Here is a 25,021-nt window from a genome sequence, read left to right on the forward strand (position 1 = left end):
TGTCTGTAACAAGTTTAGTACACTGTATCGGGTATATTTTCAGCTGAGTGTTTTGATGGTAGGAATATCCGGGGTGTCCGGTGTTGTCAGAGGGTAGAAACGTCCGTGTGTCCGGAGCGTTTAAGGTGCCGGAGCGTCTAATATCTAGCGTCCGGAGTGTCCAGAGTGACTAAGGTGACCCAGCTGTAGAGCCGCCAAAGGACCAGGGGGTCCGGAGGGTCTAATATTTCAAGTATCCGGAGGGTTTAATGTTCAAGTGATCATAGTATTCCGAGGGTCCGGAGTGTATATCAGTTGTGAAATTGATTCGGAGGAGCTGTGGAGCGGATATGGTGCACGGGTGACGGAGTGCATCTCCACACATGTATTTTTAGCTGTATGCTAATTTTGGGTTAGTAAGACCCAGTATATTATTCAGGACTGGAAGGATAGATTGTAAATCCGTTCTTGTTTAGTGACATATTTTCGCTACCTGAGCGAATACATTTTTTTACTATGTGTAAAGACTTACATTGTTTACTATTTGAGTGAACTATATTCATCTTTCCATTATTGAATCATTTGTGAAATCATTTATCCTGTGTTTTAGGGTTACTGAACTAATTTATTTGTATATTTTTTCTATCTTTGAAACTGTGCGTTTTTTATGTTAAATAGATCCAATATTTGGATTATAAATACGCACACATCTTCATAATCCACTATTCATATAAATCGCCACATTAAATCATATATATGTTTCGTCATTACGTGTTCTGTTGTTAATCCGAAATATCCCACCCGGTTATCTTGTTACAGGCACAATTACGAGTATATTACAGTTGGTCAAATATTAGATCAAAATCATTTGGTGGATTGCCAGCGAATAATTCGCTTGTGTTTGCAGATAAGAACAAACCGGATGGAACACCTGACTGGCAGGTTGTTGGAAAACCAACTGGCAGTTATCAGATTGAACAAATCAATGATGAATTTCAACGCAGAATTAAATCAATAACCGGAAAAGAAGCAAAAATATCAATTAACTTTCATGAACCGACTTTATCCTCTGCAATTGAAATACAGTTACAAGATAGCGTCGTTGGTATTTATCAATCTTCAATACGATCGGTTTAAGGTCGACCTGATACTCCACCGGTACCTACATCGATGCCAGAACCAACTCGGGCTGATTTTACCTCAGTATATCGTTTGCATCATGGAGTTAAAATGGATTATGTGATTTTTTGTTGGAACATAGAGAAACTAATTTGGGATAAACGAGACCGATTTCATGTTGATCGAGATGATCAATTTTATTGGTTTTTACACAACAGTAATATCAACAACCCTTTTAATTATTTTTACGTGTTAAATATTGAAAATGCTATCGAAATTCTGAATCATGATCATGAGGAACAATTAAATAATCTAAGCAAGCATTTTACCGAGTATTTTCTTGATTTAAATTCTTCACGGAGGGTAATTATCAAAGATTAGAAATTCTGAATCATATCACCGATACCATTGAATATTTTCATAACATAATTATAAATCCAGGTTTTGAATCACCAGGAAATTATAAAAAAATTTTCGCTGATAAATATAAAATAACTGAAGCCGATATATTAACATTCAAATTTCCCAAATATAGCCCAGATAAACTTTAAAAAATCCGTCAGTGATACCATTGATAAATTTATTCTTAAAATACTAGAAGCATGGAGAAAAACAAATCCTTCAGCAGGTTTTTTCAGACATGATAATGATCCATATGGAGGTGGACGCCACATCTCACCAGGAATCGTTAATATAACTTCAACAATCGCATTCTATCTTGTATGTGGTGTAATAGATGGCAGCTATCAAATAGATCTTGAAAAGTGGAATCAGGCTCAACAAGGATACATTTTATACACGTTGACTCCGCATGTACCCCCTGGTAATTTGATCCTGCAAGAAGCAGTCAATGTTGTTTATCTACGGTGTTATAATAGTGTATTATCACGAATAAATTTCAAACTCACCGACCACCTCGGACGCTTAATTGACATACGTGGGGAGGAATTACTTGTAAATCTGTGTGTAAGATCTTCGATCTAAGATCGTAGATTTTTATCCTAAGATTTCTGATCGTAGATCTTTCATATTAAGATTTCTAACTTTGGAACATTTTAGATTCTCACGTTGTTGATTGATTCATATTGAGATGAAATAAAATATAGCAGAATTTAATTTTTTTAACTGATTCTTGTTCAGATTTCAGATAAATAATCATCAATCTTTTACTGTCAAGGCAGTCAGATTTCATAATTTGTTGGGGTATATAGTACTAAAATAAAGAAAATCCTACTGTAAACAGAAAAAAAATAATTTCACTCTTGAAAGTCAAGGAAAAAATAATTATATTATTACAACATTTTGTAATGATCATTAGATATATTTTATAATTGGATGATTATATTACCCATAATTTTTCAGATCATCAAAGAATTTCAGCAAGTTGATGGGTATAATAGTACTAAAATAATAAAAATCCTACAGAAAACTGAAAAAATAATACATAATAATAATCCTTGACTTTCAAGGAACAAATAAATGTATTATAACATAATTTATTTTTTACTGATTTTCGTCCAGATTTTTTAGGTAAATAATATTCAACCCTTGACTGTCACTGCAGTCAGATTTTATAATTTGATGGGGGTATTATGGTACTCGTAACTGTGAAAGACCTATTGTAAAACAGAAAATTACATAATCTCTTAATAGTCAGGGATAAATATTATCAGAATAAAAAATAAAAACCTTAATCTTCACTAATTGTCAAATATAGCACTAAAAAGGATAATTATCGAATTTGTTGGGGTATATATGACTAAAATAATGAAAACTATATTTGATGGGAGTGATAGGTACTAAAATAATGAAAATCTTACTAAAAACAAAACAATTACACGAATCCTAGATAGCCATGAATACATACTATTACTATAATCTGAATAATTATTCACTTTCACTTTCACAACCCTCTTTAGAAATGACATTGTTAATAAAATCACTAGTAATAGAGTTAATAACGGCACTTTCAATTTCGTTATCATTATGGACATTTGTGACAGTGTTTTCGTTTCCTGACATAATGTTTCTTTATTGTCTTATACGAGTATTAATTGTTTTCTTTGCTTCGTATTCATGGGATAATAGTGATCTAATTTTTTCTACTGCGGTAGAGAGAGGGACGAATTCCTTCACTTGATTATCTTTTACAGTAGCTAGTAACTGAAACATCGCCGTCTGAATTCGTTTTATGAACTTATACTCAGATAGTAGTGTATATCCGTTTTCAATTTTACGTTCTTCTAAAATTTCAAAATCAGAAATAATTTTTTCAGGATTCAGTTCATCAGATATATCAATTCCGTTTTCTTCTAGTTTTCTAATAGCAAAAATAATATCATTGATATTTGCATGGTTCATTATATAGTATATACATATTTAAATTAAAAAAATAATCCTCATATGAACTCATAACCTGCCACCACATTCTAGCAAGTTTCAGAGGACACACGAGACACAGCATAATCCTCATATGAACTCCTAGCCTGCCACCGCATTCTAGCAAGTTCAGAGGACACACGAAATACAACCCTGTGTGAACCCCTAACCTGTCAAACAACAGCCTTGAGACTCAAGAGGGCGTGTTTGGTGAATGACGACACAGTACATAAATCTTAATTAAGTACAGCACAATCCTCAAAACTCATAGCCTGCCACCGCATTCTAGCAAGTATAGAGGGTATTTTTCATATATATAAATCTTAATTAAGGACAACACAACATATAACTTAATTAAGGACAACACAACATATAAATCTTAATGAAGGACAGCACAACATATAACTTCATTAAGGACAACACAACATATAACTTAACTAAGAACAACACAATATATACAAGGGGAGATTCTCAACAGATTTTTGCAACCCCCATAATCAAACCTTGGGTGATGCAAAACGTGCACCCACCACGTGGTGAGTGTGGGAGGGTGTTTTTTCTATAGAACTTCGAGGCTATGCGAAGCCCCCAATTATATAAATCGCAAATACTCGAAAACCACCGACAATTGTCAGTCATGGGACTCGATCGCAAGACCTCGAGTATCATAGTTCTATGCGTTAGCAATGAACTACTGAAGCATCTAACATATATATGATGCGAAGATTATTGTATAGTTACTTCTATGTGAGTTTAATACAGGCAGTACAGAGTAAAATTACATAACTATATAATAATTTCTGCCTTGATAAGATAACAGTTACATCATCATATATTTGTATAATATTGCCTGGCGCAATAAGGAGACAATTCACCATTATAAATAGTGCATAAGGGGGACTAAAGGCAAAGGGCGACAAGATCGTGTCTCCCAAATATTCTTAAGTTATTTTTGTCATCCCGAAATCGGTAAGTTATCAAAATGACCACCGCATGTAAAATGTCGATTGTGAGCCATGTTAATTATTTGAGGTAGATGCGACGTATAGATACGTGTTTTAAAAATATAAGACCTTACAAATAGAAGACCATATATTAGCTGACTGTAAAAAATGGCCGTTATGGAGACATTGTATAATTTAACTTATGTATTTACTAGGACGCATATATATCCATGACAGAATAATGAATTCCTTTCAAACGGTTGTGGAATGAAGTGTTATATTCAGATTAGAATTATCTTTGCGTTTAACTAATTAACTGCTTTGTATGACTTTGTGATGACGAGTCAGTTGCATTTTATAAATCGAACAAGCAAGAACCACTATTGATTATTTTAAGCATGCTCAGTACACAAGTGTGAAGAAGGCTGACGAGGATTCTGCGCTAAATTGTAAGTATTTATTTTGCTATATTTGAATAATGTTAAAAGCCATTGCAGGAAATATATAAACAATGTCCTATTTAACAAATGTCCAAGTAACCTATTCTCAGCTGTCTTATGACTCACAGTGATAAAAGTTCTTTTGAAGTTGACTGACTTACGGTAACATTACTGTGTATTGTTTAGTTTTAACTGGAGGCTAAGCGTTGTTTAAGCTAACTCATTAATACCAAGAATCAGAATATGTTGAATATACCCGTGTTGTTATTTTAAAAGAATAATTCATTGAATATATTTATATTTCAAGCTGTTCAAATGGAAGCTAACATAACAACTGAATTCAAATTTGTCGCGCAAAAAAGATACACAGGACGCCATTTTGAAATTATGTTTTTTATGTTCAGCTGGTTTGATTATGATTTAGTTTACGTTTTAGCATTTTTATTCGTTTGCATATTTAAACAGTCAGATATTAAATATTTTCACCTTTGTTCAGAAGTCTTTATCTGATAGATTATCTCCAAGTAGCCGGGAAAGAGTAAAGTGTTGTAAATTAGAATTTCGAGGTGTTAGGCCCATATTTTGCTAGGAAGCAATTTAGTCCGGATAGAGAATAGATGCTTTAAGAAAAAGTCATTCAGAGTAAAGTGATTGCACCATCTAAGCTATAAAATTGTAGAATTTTATTCTGGCTGGCTTGGTTAATTAAAATAGTGACACGAGCCAATATTTTGGATTCGGGTTGGGTTGGGTGGGGGTGTAAGGGGCCGAAGTTGTTTTGTTTTTTTTTTCGAAACAAAGAGCAAGTTTATCAGTAAGTAGGATCCAACAGTCAACCTTATGGCACCAGCCTGGCAAACATTATACTGTATACTCAGTTTAACATCCATAGCAAGAATTATAGTTTCCAATCCACTTATTTTTTCAAGTTTGTGTGAGTGTTTGGGGGGTTGGGGGCTGCAGCTGTTGAGGGAAAAAATGTGACTTGAATTTTTTTATAAAATTTATTGCAAATTTATCAATACGTGGACTAGAAGAAACATATTCTTGCTCAAAAGAAATCCCAGTCCCCCCCCCCCCCCATAAACAAAAATTTGGTTTGCTATACTTATGAATTGTACTCTAACTTCAGTCTCAAATTATTTACGTGGCACTTACACAGTCATCTTGAGAACCTTACAAATTTCAAATCAGATTATGCCCATTATACAGAACTTTTTACTTTGGAAAAATAGAGTTTGAGGAGAGTTCGACATTAAAGATGTTGTTTTGGGGACATCAGCCAATTGTACATAATTAGGTGCAGGGGTTTGATGAAGACAATCAATTATGTTAAACAAAAATAGCAACCCTAGTTAATACAGATATACTCTATACTCTTTGCAAGATACCTACCACTTTAACACCTACAATTTAAATAATGGAAGATGAAATCACATTGTTGTTTGAAGTAATACAATGCTTTGTATGTAGTTTAGATTTTTAGCAACATTGTTTTATTATATGCCAAAAATTCCATTATAATGCAATCAATTCAAAAAGTCTTTCCCCAAACTAGGTGTTTCATTGAAGTTTTGTATGTATTGTACAAGTCAGAATTTGACTAACATTTAATTAGACATTATTATTATTATTATCGCAATAAAACAAAAGTGATTCCAAAAAATGAATTATAAATGAGATATATAATACATCATTATTAATATTATTGCTGTTGATTTTAAAACCTAATAAATTTCCTAGTTTTTAAAAACTTATCAATCGACAATATTATAATGTTGTTGGTATTCATTTTTATTTATAATTTTTAACTTAGTTTTACGTCATGTCTGACTTAATTTGCAAAGATAATTTTTTCATGAAGAATAAATAAAGGAACCATAAGGGGTGGGGGAACTAAAGAAAATGAGGACAACTGAATTGTTGACTTGAAATCAGCAGAGCCTGTGCATCCTTTCAAAACTTCTGACAACATGGTAGCAATTTAACAATACAAGTTCCTTGTCCATTTTAAGGTGATAAGAAAAATTTGAGTCCATGTTAATGTTGTGAAAACAGTTTTTTGAAATTATTTTAACTCTTGTACTAGAATTTTTTTTCATGAAGCTGTTTGCATTAATACATTTCTAGATGTCGTACCAAGCACCATTCATAATGCTTTAAATATTTATAAAAAAGACAAAATATTTCAGAAGAAAAAAAATAACAGAGGTATATAACTATGATAGGATCAAAGTTAAATTCAGAATGCAAATGACACTGTTTTCTACTTTGTGGATCTTACATTGGTGTAGTTGTTTTTAGGGGTTTAATGACATTTTTCAGCACAATATAGACTATACACGGCGGCCACTATAATTGGTGAAAGAAGAACCCCTGAAAATCCAGGTAGCAACCACTGACCTAAGGGAAGCTACTAGCCAGCTTTATCACATATCCACGTGGTCCGAACATGAGACTCAAAGCCACAATGACATGTCAGATGGCAATGATCGGTAAAGGCTAGAGCTTTCGACCATTTGGCCATCCAGTGACTTGTTCTTACATTTAACATATGTAAAATAAGTTCAATAATAATAATAATATATAAACTAAAATTAACACTATGAAATAATTGCAGTTCCTAGTTTTAGTAATGTAACAAGCATGCAATAAGTTATTACTAAATAATGAAATAATCGGAAGTGTAGACTTCTGAAAGATAGAAACTGGAGAAAGCACTATTGTTTTATTTGAACCTGAACACATAGATCCATTTACAGCCAAAAACATTTTTTTTAAATTTTTGTTTTATTTTTACTTTTACAGGGTCACATTGTGTCAGATTTAGCAGAGGTATTAGGATGCTGCAGATGGCAGTAAAAATCAACAAAGGTAATGAGTCTATTATTTTATTTGATATAGAAACAAGTTCTTCAACATTTTTTACTTGAATGTTAATTTGAGGTATTTTTTAATTTGGAAAAAAAATATGTATATCAAGTTTCATCCAATTATTACCCATGTAGAGTTATTGGATTCATGCATGGCACTGTAAAACTTGCACTTACTTTTAACCAGTTGTAATAAATATCCCCAAACCTTTTTTCAATGCAGGGGCAAGCAACAAAGTTGGTTGAATATAATAAATTTGGTGTCTAAGAAATGTTAGTTGTTTTGCTGAGGTGTGTGAATAGCACCACTTACAGCTTCAATGTAAGATTAAACGATTTTGGTTTTGGTATTTGTCTGTGTAAATTTTACCTAATCACCATACTGGACAACCATTATGCATTTTTTTTCACCAAATTACACATTACGCCAAACTGTATATTGATTATGCCATTTTTGTACAGTAAAAAAACTAAATAATATAAATAAAGCAATAAAAACTTCTCTTTATTTTAAATTTTGTAATCATCTCTTTAATTCAGCTGATATAAATGTGAAAATATCATTAAGAAGGCATCTGGTGCATGATAATAGTGTAAGAGTACTGTCCTTACCGTATATACTCGCGTATAAGCCCATTCGCATATAAGCCGAGCCCCAGAACTGAATTGGTAAAACTGTTTTAAAGTGCATGACCTGGGTATAAGCCGACCCATAATTTCTAGACTTCCGCTACATCAAAAGATGCACAAAGTGAGTTCTGAATACGTTTATTTAGGCAAATCACATTATTAAATAAAATGAAAGTAAGAAAGCTAATTTATATGTTGAAATAAAAACAATTCTAAAGTGTTAAGTCTTAATGGAAATTTAATTAATCCTCATTCTAAAATCATAAATTATAAAAGTTCTATCACTTTTAGAATCCTTCAAAATCTGGCTCTGTATCAGACTTGCCAAACAGTTCACTAAACTCGGCTTCTGTTACGGGCTTTATGCTTTCATCATATACATCGTCATTGTCATCATGGTCATCCGATAGTGTGTCGTTCTCCTTCTCGCTCTCCTCGTCATTGTCGGATTGAAATATAGCATCATCTCCTGTTCCATCCATGGCATTGCTGATAGAGCACTTCCTGAATGATATTTAAATCATTTCCGATGGAATTGAGTCTCATGCTTCTTTTACCCACTTGGCGACCAAATCTATGTCCGGCCTCATTAAATTCCTGCCTTTTGTCATTTTCACAGCCCCTAAGCAAACCCATTCTGCCCCCATCTTTCGTAACTTGTCCTTAAAAGGTTTGTTAAGGCAGTTATCATGAGGTTGTAACACTGATGTTAAACCTCCTGGTATCACAGCCAGTGTTGTTTTCATTTTCTTTGCGTCCTTTTTTACTTCATCGGTCTTGTGTGCACGAAACATATCCCATACAAGCATTGAAGGTTTCTGAAGAATTGCACCCGGTCTCTTGTTCCATACTTTCTCTAACCATTCAATTCTTCCACTTTCGTCCATCCATCCCTTTTGCTGTGCACGAACAATGACACCAGCAGGAAATTTCATGCTTTTCAGCAGCGACTACCTTTTAAAATTGATGACAGGATGCAGCTTTCATCCATCAGCTAAACAGGCCAATGCAACTGTGAAATGCGTTTTTTCATGGCCGGTCGTTTTTATCAGAATAGTTTTCTCACCAACAGCATTGACTGTTTTATTGCTTGGTAAGTCAAAGGTCATAGGCGTCTCATCCATATTTCTAATTTGTGATAGTTCAAATGAGCACTCCTTTCGGCGTTTAATGATGAACTGCTGAAATGATTCAATTTTTTCTTCCAAGTCTTTTGGTAGCTTTTGTGCTATCTTCGTTCACTGCCTGAGGCAGAAACCATTCCGGTTCATAAAACGAGAACACCAGCCGGCTGATGCAACAAATTTTGAATCTGCCAACTTATATTTATCATTTTTAGCTATCTGCGTAGCACGTAGACGAATTGCAGTTCATGTGACAATGTATCCATTTTGTCGAAGTTCACTTACAAAATCACTGAGTTCTTTCTCCAATTCAGGGAAGAGGCAATCCCAATCCGACGAGCCTTCTTGGATTTTGGCATTTCTTCTAATGCTGTTTTGCTTTTCCGCCATTCCCGTACTTGCTTCTCGTTCACAAAAAATTTGCGTACTGCAGCACAGTTATTTGCTTCTGCATATTCAATAACTTTAATCTTGAATGCTGTATCGTAAGCAGAACGCTTTCTTTTGCTTCCAACACTATTCATTTTATCTGATTGAATTGAATATAAACTTCTAGAGAGATTAAACTGAAATAATTTCTTATAGTGGTAGTATACTATTTATATACCTTATCCTGTAATTATTTCCATGTGTGGTTGGTTATCAATTTGTATTTGATAATTATTTATCATTATTGTTTATTTGTGTGGGTTTTTTTTAAACTACCGGTAGTGTGATTCAATTGATCAAAATATGATTTGGTTTCAGCGTGGACGTTATTCAAGTATTGTGACAGTTTATAACTTTGAGGAGAAACCATGTCCACTACCATATCTCATTAAACAATACATCTGAGAGTCGGCATGTATTAGTAAAGTCATTGACCTTGTGCAACTAAACAAACCTATTTTCCCCGAGGCATTTACCCCAGATTAAGCATATGGTAGCTATCGTACAACACTCTACCGCTAACAAACCACTTTGCTTTACAAACAACTAAACAACAGTAGTATATAAACTGTGTCTGCCGATTACATCTAAAACACCTGTCAAAGAAATCCCACAAATCATATTGTTTTACAATTATTTACGTTGACTCGTATATTACCCTGTTATGTATCCTTCCTAAGTGTGCGCGCAACTAACCCTTATGTTTGTCGGATATACCTTCAGTATCGTAATTCTTTTATTATTTTTACGTAGATTCTTTTCATATTTACACTGAAATAAGCTAGCATTCATTTGTACGATACCGTAGAGTTTAATGATTACTGATTAGCTGAGGGTTAAATACTTGACTGGAGATTACTAATATGGCAGTTCTTTTGGAAAATACACGTACCGTATCTTATATAGCATTATAGGGTCGAGTGTCAGCGGATCATGGCGTTGATCTAAGGAACTTGGTATGGTTACTTTATTAAATCTTCTTTTGGTTGTTTTTGATTAAATCAGACTGTTCCATCTTTCAGCATTATGCTGGCATATTGGATGTGTTTCTGTTGCTTTGTTCTTGCTTTCTATGTGATTTGATCATGCAGAAGTAACACTAACATCCACTTTTATTGAAAACAAGTAAAAGACAGTCATTTATAGATAGGGTACATTATGTAGAAGTGGCATCCAATGTTTGTAGATAATGAATTGGCTCAATTGGTTTCCTCAACGATGAGCAAAAATTTCAAAATTTTCTACCATTAAATTGTGGCACCAGTATTTTATAGAAAAATTAAAATGATATAGAACAATGCAAAATTCAGTATTGTTTTTTTTTTAAATGTCCATCTTTTATGAAAAAAGTAATCTAGTTATCTCTTAATACAATACCATAACAAAAGAATTTATCAACATTCATATGCAAAAGAGCTGACACATTACACGATTTTTCTGTAGATACACGTTATGCATGTTGAAACCTCTTGGAGTAAAGGTTTTACTAATCTTCCAATGATTAGCTATCTTGAAAAGAACAGTATTTATCCAGAAACCAAACTATTTCCTTCGAAGCCTATTTATTGACAATTATTGCCAATGCATATATAAAACAATTAGTCAACATTTACCCAATGATTCCCACTTTCACTTTGATTTTTGTCAGTATTCATCCCCTAATGAGGGCCAAGAGTGGCGGAGTGGTCTAAAGCGCTCTCTGTTACGGATCACTGCCATCTCACCTCTGTCTGCGTGGGTTCGAGTCTCGGATTCAGCCAATGTGGCTATGTGAGAAAGCTTGTCAGTAGCTTCTCGTGGGTCGGTGGTTCTTTCTGGGGTTTTCCCGGGTTCTTCCTCCACCATTAATACTGGCCGCCATGTATAGCCTATCGCGTGCTGAAAAATGGCGTTAAACCCTACAGCAACAGCAACATTATCCCCTAATTATTCCTAGGTACCTCTGTAACTCATGCCCTAGTTTATTTGGCAGTGTCTGTTTTTGGACCCAATATGCGTAACTTACAGAATATGTGTACTTAAAAAGAAAATATTTATTTTTCCCCTGGGTATTGGGTATTTGTTAAGGAATCATTCTTAATCTGCATGAGTTACCAGTGGTCATTGCATGGTTATCAAAACATTGTGACATGAGATAGAAAAAAAGTATAACTTAGGTTTTAGGTAAGCACAGCAATCAGAGAGATGTTCAGAAAAATATTGCCTACATTTTGTTAAGCAATATGCTAATAATGAAACTACTTTTGACTGGCAAAAGAAAGATAAAGCTTTATGCACGCATGGTTTTCACTTTTTGTTTGTGTATGAAGTTTTGATGAATTATTTTAAACATTCACTGTATGGATATAAAATTGTGCTTGTAAAGGCCCAACAAGTATGTTATACCCATTTTACACATTACATGTACCGTAGTTGCTTTTCCTTGTGTTATGGATAAAAAGATGCCAATTTGTTTACAGAAAAAAATTAAATTTAAAAAGTAATGGCAAGTTGATACTTTAATCGTTTTAATTAAACTCAAGTAAACTGGAATGTTTTTCTATTTTTTTCTGTGATCTTGGCATATTTAAAACCTAAGAACAGTCAATGGGCAGCAAGTACATCATATATGCACATATTTTAATTTGTCTTGTTTAAAATGTTACATTAACAAATATAGTGACTTCTGAGTAAACACTCATTTTATATCAATATTTAAGTAAGCAGTGCATTGTGTTCTCTCACTTAATTGCAGTGTCAGTTCCCAAGGAGCCATTTCTAAAAATTGAAAGTGATCATCATCGTCCGCTATACAAGGAGTTTTCACAGTGGACAAAGCCATATGTACATCATCTGTAAGTGCAAAGTCTAAATTGCAAATGGATCAGGAGAGTTGATTACAAATACTATTTCACTGTAGTTTGTACAGAACATTTCACACGATATGAGTTTAAGTCAGTTAAGGAATTTGATTTACAGGCAAGTCATTTTTCCTTAGATTCTTCATGCCAGGTTATTATTCGTTTGACTTGTTAGCTGTATCACTTAAGTGAATGAGAATGCTTAATCGCACTAAATTCAATGAGAATTTTACATATAGACAGTGACAGATTGTCTCTCAAGTTTATTTTGCACTTGTATACACCTCTCCCTCGATAACTCACACACAACTAGGTCCACAAACATAGACCGCACTGTAAGCCAGGGCCCGAGTTACCGAGGGACCTCCAAAAATTGAAAAAAAATTGCTTATACATCGAGAAATCTGAGTGACGGGTTTACGGAACTGGGCTGTTTATTGACTTAATCCTCATTTTACAATCACTTGATAATTGTTATTAATGCACATTTTGTAATGAAGTTGTTCGTTATTCAGTATAAAAAAACATTTATTTTCAAAATGTCCAACATGTGAAAGATCATTCCAACTGGTGTCAACAACCTTCACATGTGCTCAAAAACATCTGTGCATTACGTCACTGCTTTTTGTTTTGTCGATTAGCCTGGTTCTCAGAATGGTATTAAATAGTATACTACAAGTCAGGAGTCACAGCAGCCAGGAACTAGACTAACTGTTGAAACACCACCAAGCAAGATTCCTTTCTTTCCAAAACTAACAACATTTATTTTGTGAGACAAATGCCTATGTCAAAACTCAAAATTTGTGTATTGTTCAATATTAATGTCGTGATTTCCTTGCAAGAAATAATGAAACTTCTTATCATCCTTCAGGATTTCTCAGAATATTGCTTGCCCACAATAGTCCATATCTGTGAAACCAAGCTCTTTATTTTACGAAGTATTCATTTTGCTTGGTTGCCTTGCTATCTTTTTATCACAGTTATGAAGGAGTCGGTTAATTTAAGGTAGCTTATGTTACATACACAATAACATTTATAACGGTGTGCAATTGATCAACTGCAGTGAGTTCACCCAACATACGACCGGGACCACAAGATTTTAAGTATGTAGGACTTGCATGTTTTTTTTAACTTTTTTTTAATTCCACCTACATTATTTGATTCAAAAGGCATAATTAACGTGATAATACAAAGGAGGCCAGTTTTTAATTCAGTGCAACAATACAAACAAATACTTCTACAAGTCAGTTATCAAAACACGGTTGGCACTTATTTAGGTTCTCAGAGAAACGCTTCTGGACATAACTGTTATGATAGATTGAAAGATATTCTGTTTAAATACTCATTGCATTTGTGATGATAACACTTAAGTGGAACTAAAAGATAGAATTAAAGCACAAATTTCACTTGATAAAAATTATTTAATTGGCATTTAAATATTAATGTTCTGCTTACACTAGGTGTAAGTGACATTTTCATTGATCAAAACGTCCTTGAATGTCTTTAATTAAAGTGTACTAAGAATGTAGTTTGGAAACAAAATGTTGCCAATTAGAGGACTTCTTATTAAAAGTTGATAATTTAAAAACGTTGATTAAAATTTCCAGGTCATATCTACTGTTTCAGTTAGCAATTTTGATTGCAATTTTTTTTCAAGTTCAAGAAATAGAGATAAAATTTCTTGTATTTTCTGGTTTAAAAAAATTTGATCCACGCCTGCCCCCATGTTATAAGCAGGTTTGCAAGTTATCAGGTCACGAGTTATCGAGGTAGTGGTGTAATTCAAAATATTACTCACTGGTACTATTTTAATAATCTATGAATAAATAGCAAGTAGCATATACATTCACACACACACAATAAATTATATACATACATTTATGTATAGAAATATTTTTCCTTTGTTAGCAGAGGAGGCAAGCATGGAATGGAAATAGATACAAATTGCATTGATGATGATTCTGTGAAGGATCCTGATTATGTTCCTCAGAGCGATACAGAGAGCGATAAAGAGTTTCATTTTCCATTTTAATAAGGTCAGATCTGGTAAGTTTAATGGCTTTTTAATTTGACATATGTATGTTTATCTTGTCCAACTTATTGTAAGCTCAATGAGGGGATAGCACAATGATATCTCTGTCCTTCTGCAAGTCCTAAAGACTGTCATTTCATTTTCATGTGTCAGATTAAATCATTATATATATATACATCTTATTATATTTTCTAGCCAATGTCAGATAAGCTTATCTCATGGCCAATCATCTATAGTCCATCTGTCAACATTTGACATTTGAAACTTTATGTCCAGCTGATATCCCTTGCAGAATAGGCATCCTCCAGCATGTTAAAATAGGATGCAACTTTCATCCTGTTATTTGTCTTGTGATGATGTTCCATGTGACAGAGTGTCAGACATTTACAAGTTTGCAGTTGATATATGTATATAAACAATTGACATTTAATTTAAGGAGTCTACCCACTTCCGACTTTGGTTTTGTGTAACTGAAGTTAATGACTTTTTTCTTCTTATGTGTTTACAAAATATTTTGTGTCATTGGCCAAATTACACATCAAATAATGTCCAAAGGGCATTATGCTAGCTGTTTGATTTGGTAACTGACAGTTTATATGACAATGATTGCAGAAGAAAACAATAATACAATTTTTTAATTACAATTCATTATAGTTATATTATAGTTAAAGAACAATTATTCTTTCTGCCATATTATTTTTTTTACAAAGTTTTATCATGTTCTGACAAAATCAGTTTATTTGGTTTTCAGAAGAGAAAAAAAAAATGAGTATTTTTGTTTATAGTGTTGAAGGTATACATTATGAACTAATCAACCCAAGACTCTTGAAAATAAACCAAGACACTTCAGATTATTTACATCTGAAATGCTTTTCTCTAAATGATCAGAAATCAGTGAACTTTATGTTAAAAACTAATAAATTGCTAGTTCTAAATGTATTTAAGCTGATTACTTAGGCCCATACATTGATGAAAGAGTCATCATGCATCTGATTGTAAGTGCTACATAAAAGTATTAATTATAGCTAAGAGGAATGAGTAATTTCTGCAAATTCGCAGGTTTCCACAATCATCATGGTCATATGGGTCATTTCTGATATTGATATAAATTTTGTGAGAAACTTGGGGTGGCTGGGTAGGTCAGTTGACTGAGCACAGATTTGCTGCTTGGTTTCTTGCCTTGCCCGATACCAGTCTACCTGTATTTGGAATTACTTCGTTTTCTTCAACAATTTACACATATTGCACAAATTGCTAGACGAGTAACTTTTTTGTCATTTCTTGATAATGAATACTCAATATCAGTCTAAATTAACTTTGATCATAATGTTTTCTCTGTTACATTATCATCAATGTGTCTGTTGGAAAAAGGTGATATGTAATGTTAATTGCATCATATGATGTCATGATTCAGGAAGTGTGAAAAACAAGTTTTTATGGGCTTCGTTGCATCAGAATGTTGTATTTTAATAGATCACAAAGTGAAGTCATTCAATAGTCAGTGTGTGACAAAAGTGTACAGAGCAGGAAAGGTGTTAATTGTGTAAATGCTCATTGTTTGCGCAACGCACAGGTTCGTGGCACTAACAGAACACTTGTCCCCCTAGCCCCCACCACGGCTTCACACCTTGATCCTTATGTGGGGGCTATATAAACAAAACAAATATCTTGTTTTTTCCCTATGTTTTGAATTGAATAAAAATGATATTAATATCACGTTTTTAAATCTTTCTAGGGGTGGAGCAAACACATCCAGCAAATGCAGAACAGAAAGATGCCAACACAAGTCATCTACAAAACATCGGGGAAACAGGTAAGAATGGGTTCTTTGTTGCCAAAGTGCATTCATCTTTAATTACACACATGTGGTATGATGCATGAATAAACTGCTCCTACCCACATTGGCAGAAAATCTAATTGCTTTGCTTTTGATTGGTTTTGACAAAATTTGAAAGGATATAACATTTACAGTTTTTTTACAGAAATAGAAGAAATAGAAAATTCACATGCAGACCAGAAAGAGAATTTTGGCTTTACCAGAAGTTACAAAATGAGCTCTGAACTTAACATCAGAAAAACAGGTATGTATGGTTTCATTGTTATTCTGTAGGGATGATTGATGTAATTTAACTGTTTCCAATTTTTCTGCTTTTATTTTACATAGTAACAAGCAATGTGCAATTATCATTTATTTTGTCAAATATTTCAGCACTGAGGGATCTTGTGCTACAAAACTATATAGCACTTTAAGGGTTAAGGACATTCATGGAGCGATTTTCATCGGGATCCTTTAAAATATCCATTATAATTTCGTGTCTGCTAAGGCAGTTTACACTTTAATTAAAATTTTATACCCATGTACATGTATCTGGAAACATTTATAGCTTGCTCTGATAAAGTAATGGAGGTATCTTCAGCATCAACAATAATAATTTTAAAAAAATATAACCATATTAGCCAAATTTTGACACTCTTATGAAATCAAAGCATGTTAGGTCAAAATAACTTTGGAATTAATAGTGAAATTCACAGTTCATTTCAAGAACATTTCATATCTCCGACCACTACTCTTGTTCCCAAAGTGGACATTATTAACACTCAGCAGTTGTAAAAAAGAAATAGTCATATCTGAATACTTTTTTTCAGTCAGTAGAGCATCCGACTTTTTGAATGACTCTTGCTTGACAGCAGTTTAAAGAATTACTGAATGAAGTTATGCATGGTTTATTGTTCTTTCTTTTAGATGAAAACATAGTTAACAGGAAATGTAATAAAAAGCCAAAACGGCCATGCCCATTTTGTGGGAAGCTTCAGAGTAAATTGTCACGACACATGAAACTGAAGCATGCTGATATGCAACAGGTTGCTGATACATTGACACAACCAAAGCCCGAAAGAGACCGGATATTTTTATCTCTAAAAAAGGATGGTATCTACAAATATAATATTGAGCTATTAAAAAATGATGCCTTGGAGGCTGATCTTATGATGGAAAAGAAGCGTGGTGCATCAAGAATTCTGATGTGTGGTCACTGCAAAGGTTTCTACTCTAAAGATTACTATTATAAGCATAAGGAAAAATGCTTTTCCAATGTAACAACAACTAAGGCTTCTCTACCAGTGTCACTTTTAAATTGTGTAGAAAGTGATGAATTCAAGACCGAAATATTGGCTAGGTTCATCTTTGATGAAGTTGGCAATTTATGTAGAGAGGACAACACCATCAAAACAACTGGAAGAAGACTGTATGAAAAACTGATGAGAAAGAAAGATAAGAAAGTGGAAGTAAGAAGGTCCACAATGACAGACATGAGAAGATTAAGTAGTTTGTTCCTAGCATTCAGAAATTCCAAAGGAGATAATTGTAATTCATATGAAATATTTTATCGGGCAAATTTTGAGCATTTAGAGAATGCAATAGATGCTGTTACAGCAGCTGATAAACAAAGTACAGAAGTAAAAGCAGGATTAAGACAAAGTTTGGGATATCTTTTAAAGAGGGGAGCAAAGATTTTAAAAGGAACATATTTAATTAATGATGAAGATGATAAAGCAACAGAAATTGACAAATTTTTTGGAAGTGTTAAAGTTGCAGTGGAATAGGGCATTTGGTGATGCAGAGTACTTGTGCAATAAAAAGAGACAGGTATGAGTGAAACAGTCCGAAGACCATCCAAGTGGCTGGCACTGCATTACAGAAATTTGTCAAGCAGCTGGAACCAGTAAGAATATTACAGCCACCAAGAACAGACACCGCGTATCAACAATTTATGCAGCTTTGGAGAATACTGAGCAAGAAATGGAGGCATTTTATAAACATATGGGCCATTCTGCAGATATGAATGCTTCAGTTTATCAGTGTCCACCAGCTGTTGTTGAAGTCACAAAAGTTGGAAAGTTCTTGAATTTGCTAGATGAAAGAGTGGTTAAAAGACAAGGTAAGCTTAATTCCATGGGTGCCTTGTATAATATGCTAAAATGCATCTGAATTGTGTATTTGTGACCAGTTAATTTGTTTGCTATGAGATAGGAGTCCACTGTATGTTGACATGATTGTGAAATCTGACTGGATATGATGAAAAATAATTTATGTTGTGTTGGGAATCATGTCATAATTGTTTTTCACTAAAATTCTCTTCAACGTTCAGTTGACATTAGCTTAATTTCCTACTTTAAAGCAAATGGTGGAGCATCCCATAGTTACATAGTATTTCTTTGTGCATGTTTATTGGATGTAACTAAAAGTTAATAAAACGATCAGTTGTAACTTACTGTAGCACATGAACAATAGAGCCTGCAGATATATCAGTTACTTAAATATGTTGTCTATTTCAGACAAGGATGAGATGGAACCTTGCTGCACAAACAGGTTCACAGCAACTTCTGTTATTGGCATAAGGGAATCAGGTAGATATTGTTCCATTTAGGCCTTATTGAATGTGATGCATTCATTTTTTTTATTACAGTTATGAAATAATTACTAGTATGTTAAAAAAGTCATAACAGAATCAGAAAAAAGCATATACAAATTTTTTTAATTATGCTGTGAGATATCTTGAATTGGTAGAATTATTCTTCCATGCATCCATCCCAAGAAGCTTGTTATCATGATTGCGCCAGAAAACACCAACAATCATTCTAGACCAGCGGTACCCAAATTTTTTTCAGACCACTGCCCCCTTGGTTCTCCTCTGTGCCCTTTTCATTAATCAAAATTTTCTTAAATATCGTTAATTGCGGTGTACTAGGAATGTCATTTGGAAAGAAAATATAAAATATTGTATGACTTATTTTTACATTTGATATTTGATTATGTTGATTAAAATTTCCAGGTCCTATCTCCCATTTTTTATGATAAAACGAGCCATGTATCAAAGTTCCATTATCCAATTTTGATCGCGATTTTCTTAAAGTTGAACAAATAAAGATAAATTTTGGGGGTATTTTATGGTTTCAAAAATGGGATCCACACCTGACCCCACCTTATAAGCACAAATCAAAAGAAAAGGTGTATACAGTATCTTATAATGGCTATATCAGTATTCTTTTTTTCATAACATTTTATTAGTGATGAAAAAATATAAACTGCTAGATATCATATTTGCAATTCCAGAGATACAACAAAAAGAACTGGCAAATGAAGACCAGATAGAAAAAGTGTCTTTTACAAAAAGGGCTAAAACAAGTTCTGTGCTAAACATAAGGGAAACAGTTATGTACAATTCACTATTCCATTTATGTCATGTACAGATAAAGTAAGTGAAATTAAACAGTTAAATTATGAGGAATTGGCTGGATTGGACCAGATAGGTCATTCACTTGGAACAAATATGCTGATATTATTGCTCCATCTCTTATGTCCATTGCACTTAATATCTTTATTGAACTTTTAAAAACTTTAAGGGCTAATTAAAATTTGCCTATGTTTTTACTTTCCAGCACACCCATATGTGCGGTGGACCACAAAGAGTACCTCCATTTTAAGTAATAAATTCAAATCATTCATACAGGAAGATGGAGCAGGAAATTGTGGTTTACTTCCAGGTAAGTTGTAAATAATCAAGACAGAATGGATAATGAAAGAAAAATTAATGGAAAAAAATCTATTTGGCAATTCCAAGGTAATTTACTGTCATTTACTGCTAATAAATTGAGAAAACTGACTGAAATGCAATTGCAGAAATTAAAAGAATCCATTTTTGCTCTGTTAGAATACATATCCTTTCTGGAATCAAGCTATTGTATATTGTTGGTTTCATGTTAGATCTGGATTAGGGCTTTGTTTGCTGATGTTTGGCATTTTCATTTTTAAAGATTCTGTATTTTTTAAAAAATCAATTTGAATAATTAAATTGGACAATTCTGATGAAGAATTCAATAAATAAATGCAATTGTATCTACCTTTTAATAACTTGATTTATATAAATTATTTATACAGTGGTCCCTCACTTACACGGCCACTTACACGGGATTCTGGCCATAAGGAGTGGGTGGCCGCTGGTTGAGGTGGTGGGTGGAATTCAAGAGGGGGCCCACTGATTTTTTCTGTAGAGAATGTCTTATATTCATACTTTCATTTTGAAAGTAAGATGAATTTGTATAATTTTCTCGATTGTATTATTGTTCTTGTGAAATTGTTCCTCTGTTAGATATTTCCATGAAAACGAGTTGTAACTTTTGTTAATTGTGTTTTGATGTGTGTAACTCAAAAACTCATGGGAGCTATGAACTTGGTACATGTGATAAATAATTTGATGTCTTTAAATTAAGAGGTATCTTTTAAAAATATATTGTTTACTATAAATTGCATGATCATGTCTGGGCATCTTTTGTATTGTCAACTGTTTGTTACACCGTTGATGCTTTCTACCCAATAGCACATTTACTTATGAAAACTGATGTGTACTCAGATCAAGTCAGAATTAACTCTACCATGTCAAACAAGTTCCTGAAACCATTTCTTACTATAAAAACTTTTACATTTTCACTTGTTCATTTATTATATTCTTACTATCCTAGGTTCACCAACAGTTGTAAAATCTATTTGAAGATGCATCTGGACATAACTTGACCATCTCAAAATTACATGATTGTGTGAAACCAAATCTGCACAGTTTAAATTCAATTATGCCTAATATACCTAACATTTCCAAAACAGTTGTTGTGGGCAAGCGGTCTTAACATTTGTCAATTGCGCAGGTGAGCAATATTAGACCCATGTGGGCCTCTTGTTTGATGCAATGTGATGTCAAACCCATTTACAATTTATCACTATGTTTTGTATAGAATTATCTTGGTGTGATTTTTCAGATTCATATGCTTTGTGTATGAACCCTATTTTTATGTATGCATTAGTGAGACCGCTGACTTTTGTGCAGACTAACTACCATAGAACAAAACTATTAGGCTGAATGGTCAGTTAGCCAGAATAACCAGTGGATAATCCGAACATAAAGAGGTGATAATTAATAAATTTTGTTCAGTCGATGATCAATATGTCTTAGGTTCAAGACCGTACAGATTCCACCTTGATGTGAATTTTTAACAGAAGATACTATGAAGCAAAAATGGCAGTCTAATATATATATTTCATATCTTGGCCACTTTAATCACCAACACTTTGTAATAAATCCAAGATTTCTCATTTTCAGACACTAGATGTCACGCATAATACTACCTTAACCTGTGGTACATATTTCATCTCAATTATCTAATGTGAAATCAACAGGAAAAACTGATTAAACATGACATCGATCTCGTAATGCTCCTGTAATAATGATGGGCACAAAGCGAGACACTTGGGTGCACGTTGCATATCAGCTAGTATAACCATATTAATTCTATCTAGCAACTATGCTCGTTTCTTCCTTAAAGAATAACTTATGACACCATACTTCATCTAAAATATGAAAAGGTGTAAATTTATGTGGCAAATCTTAGGAGTCTGTAACGGTAGACATCAACAGAAACTTGTTGTCCAGAATAAAATGCACACGTAAATCTAAAGTTTTTTGGGAAAAAATGTTTAAATACACAAATCAATTTTCAGTGAATTTCTAGAAATATACCATCTAAACTGAAAGTTTGTATGATTTTCCATATTTATTGAACAAACATTCCATACTGAAATAATTGTTTACAAATATATAAATGTGGCAAAAATTAACCTGTCAATCAAACCAAACTTTATACTATGTATGATTTAGGAATGTTGTAAATTAGGTAACATATAGACCTTATCAAAATACTGTTTGATGTTGACAGTGTTGGTCATTGTTCCTGTTACTGACAATGTCTCAAGATTCTGAAGCATACTATTTGGAGAGCAAACTGATTTTGTAAATTGGACAATTCTGTCAGAAAGTCTGTTAATTTATTGTTTTTGTACTTGTTTTATGAATTTAAGACATGGTCTGAATGTGCGAGATTGGCATAAAATCGATCTGAGTTTGGGACAGCACTTATTAAATGAAAGTTACTTACTAGAAATGGTGAAAAATACTTTATTTGTTGAGAGAATCTATGCTGGTTTTATGCTTTCTAAGTAACTTTACCTTATACCATTACTATGCTAAGAGAAGACATTTTGATGATAACTAGTGTTGACATCCCTTTTGCAAACATATTAAAACTTGTGACTGTCCTTAATATTTTGCTTGACAATTTCAGTTTTTGAATTTATTTTACTTGTAATCAGGTAAATAGTTTGCTTCTTAATTGTAAGGGTCATAAGCATAGCCTGAGGTTTTGTTTATTCAAACATTAACATGTTCAACAGATGTAACACCTTTCTCATGACATAAGATTTTGTATAATATGTTAAACTGTTGATCTTGTATCTTGTACTTGTATCTTTTACTTTCATTAATTATCCATATTTGTTTGTCTAAATGGCAGCAGTTCAAACTAAACTACTAATATTCTTTTACATATTCTTGATTTACACAAAGTAAATGAGAATTTAGTTTATTACATTAATGGCAGAAGCATTGATCTAAAGACTCTATTTCTTTTTACATCTATTTCAACTTTCGTTTGTATGTACCCAAGATAGCGGCATCTGTGCTTTGGATAGTATTTTTATGTGTGTGATTTGGGGATGCAGGGGGTTTAGTGTTGGTGGGTGTAGGAAGATTGTATTGGTTTAATTTTCTTCAGCATGTGTTAACAGCAAGTAATGCCTTATATGATTAAATTTATATTTGAAACTCATCATCAGATACCTCCCCTTTTCCCAAATACCACTCCTAATAATAGGTGCTGCTCCATGCCATGAGGTCAACAACTAACTTATGATATGTTATGGTTAAAATGTTATTTGGAAGTGTTTTCATATAGCTAGATAATCCCTGAATCTGTGCACTTCATAGTTTTAATATAATATCATGTGATGTTTGTCATTCTCTTAGTATCGCTTCTGCCCATAAATAGCTTTCAATACTCAGCATTATTGAAGAAACAATCTTTATCCTGGATTCCTTGGAATTGTTTTTGGTCAGTACAGCATAGGTTACTTTGAGTGACACTTGTCTTGTTTTAGAATGTTATAACCTTGAGCTACATTTGAAGTATATACTTATGGTTTATTTTCAGATGTAAATTTACACATGTTGTTGTTTAAATTGAGCGATTTTACATGGTTAAAATAAAAATGAATGTTTAAAGCCAGGCTGTTGGGTATTAGTCTTTGGTCCCAGAACATGCGCATCATCTTATTCTGGTTTATATTCTGTTTGAATATAAAATGGCAATGACAAAGAAAAGCTATCTCATGCTGATGTCAAGAAATGCATTGAGGTTATTTTCAACAGACTAAGTTGTGCGGAAATATAGCATTTTACCCATTTGTGTGTTCAGTTCTTCTTCAGTCATAATTTTTTTATTTTCTCAATATTTTATTTCCATCGCTTGAGTGTCATTTTTAGTGTCAGCTGTTTGTTTCTTACACACTCAATACTTTGGACCCAATTTCACATACTTTGATGAAAACTAATGTGTACACACATCAGGTTGAAGTAACTTGACCATGTTAAACAAGATACTATACCACTGCATTCTGGAAAAAAATTGTGCAATTATATTTGTTCATTTATTACATTTTCATTGTCCTAAGTTTGCCAACAGTTGTAACAACTAAGTTCTGGATACATCTGGACAAGAATAACTTGACCATATCAGAATTACATGTGCAAGACCTAACTTGCACACTTTTAATTCAGTGATACCTAATGTGCATAGTCATTTACGGAACCAGCTGGGGTGACCAAGTGGGCTAAAGTGCTCACCATTACCGAGCTGCCATCTCCCCTCTTTGCACTCTTTTAATTCAATGAGACCTAATGTGTATAGTCATTTACGGAACCAGCTGGGGTGACCAAGTGGTCTAAAGTGCTCACCTTAACCGATCTGCCATCTCACCTCTTTGCAGGCTTTAATTTAAGGAGACCTAATGTGAATAGTCATTTATGGAACCAGCTGGGTTGACCATTAGTGGTCAAAAGTGTTCATCTTTACTGAGCTGCCATCTTACCTCTGCCTGCATGGGCTCGAGTCTTGAGTTCAGCCAGTGTGGATATGTGAGAAAGCTTGTCATTAGCTTCAATTGGTTGGTGGTTTGCCCCAGGTTATTCTCAGTTCTTCCCCTATCAGTATTTATACTGGCCGCCATATATAGCCTATCATGTGCTGAAATAAGGTGTTAAACCCAAAAACTACAAAATCAGACAAACCAG

The 25,021-nt window shown here is 33.4% G+C and overlaps 1 protein-coding gene across 1 annotated transcript in view; it reads left to right on the forward strand.

Annotated features, from left to right (window-relative positions):
* The window catches only part of LOC149789797 (uncharacterized), a 31,545-nt gene extending 13,153 nt beyond the window's left edge, over nt 1-18,392 (forward strand). The window contains exons 4-7 of the mRNA XM_089973127.1: nt 7,670-7,735; nt 16,525-16,602; nt 16,772-16,870; nt 17,533-18,392. Coding sequence (XP_089829253.1) covers nt 7,670-7,735; nt 16,525-16,602; nt 16,772-16,870; nt 17,533-18,392 — 1,103 coding nt within the window. The remainder of the gene's footprint in view (nt 1-7,669; nt 7,736-16,524; nt 16,603-16,771; nt 16,871-17,532) is intronic.
* Nucleotides 18,393-25,021: the final 6,629 nt, after the last annotated feature.

The sequence above is a fragment of the Sinohyriopsis cumingii genome, chromosome 10, assembly GCF_028554795.1.
Source record: "Sinohyriopsis cumingii isolate HCF-2022 chromosome 10, ASM2855479v2, whole genome shotgun sequence".
NCBI classification, from domain to species: domain Eukaryota; kingdom Metazoa; phylum Mollusca; class Bivalvia; order Unionida; family Unionidae; genus Sinohyriopsis; species Sinohyriopsis cumingii.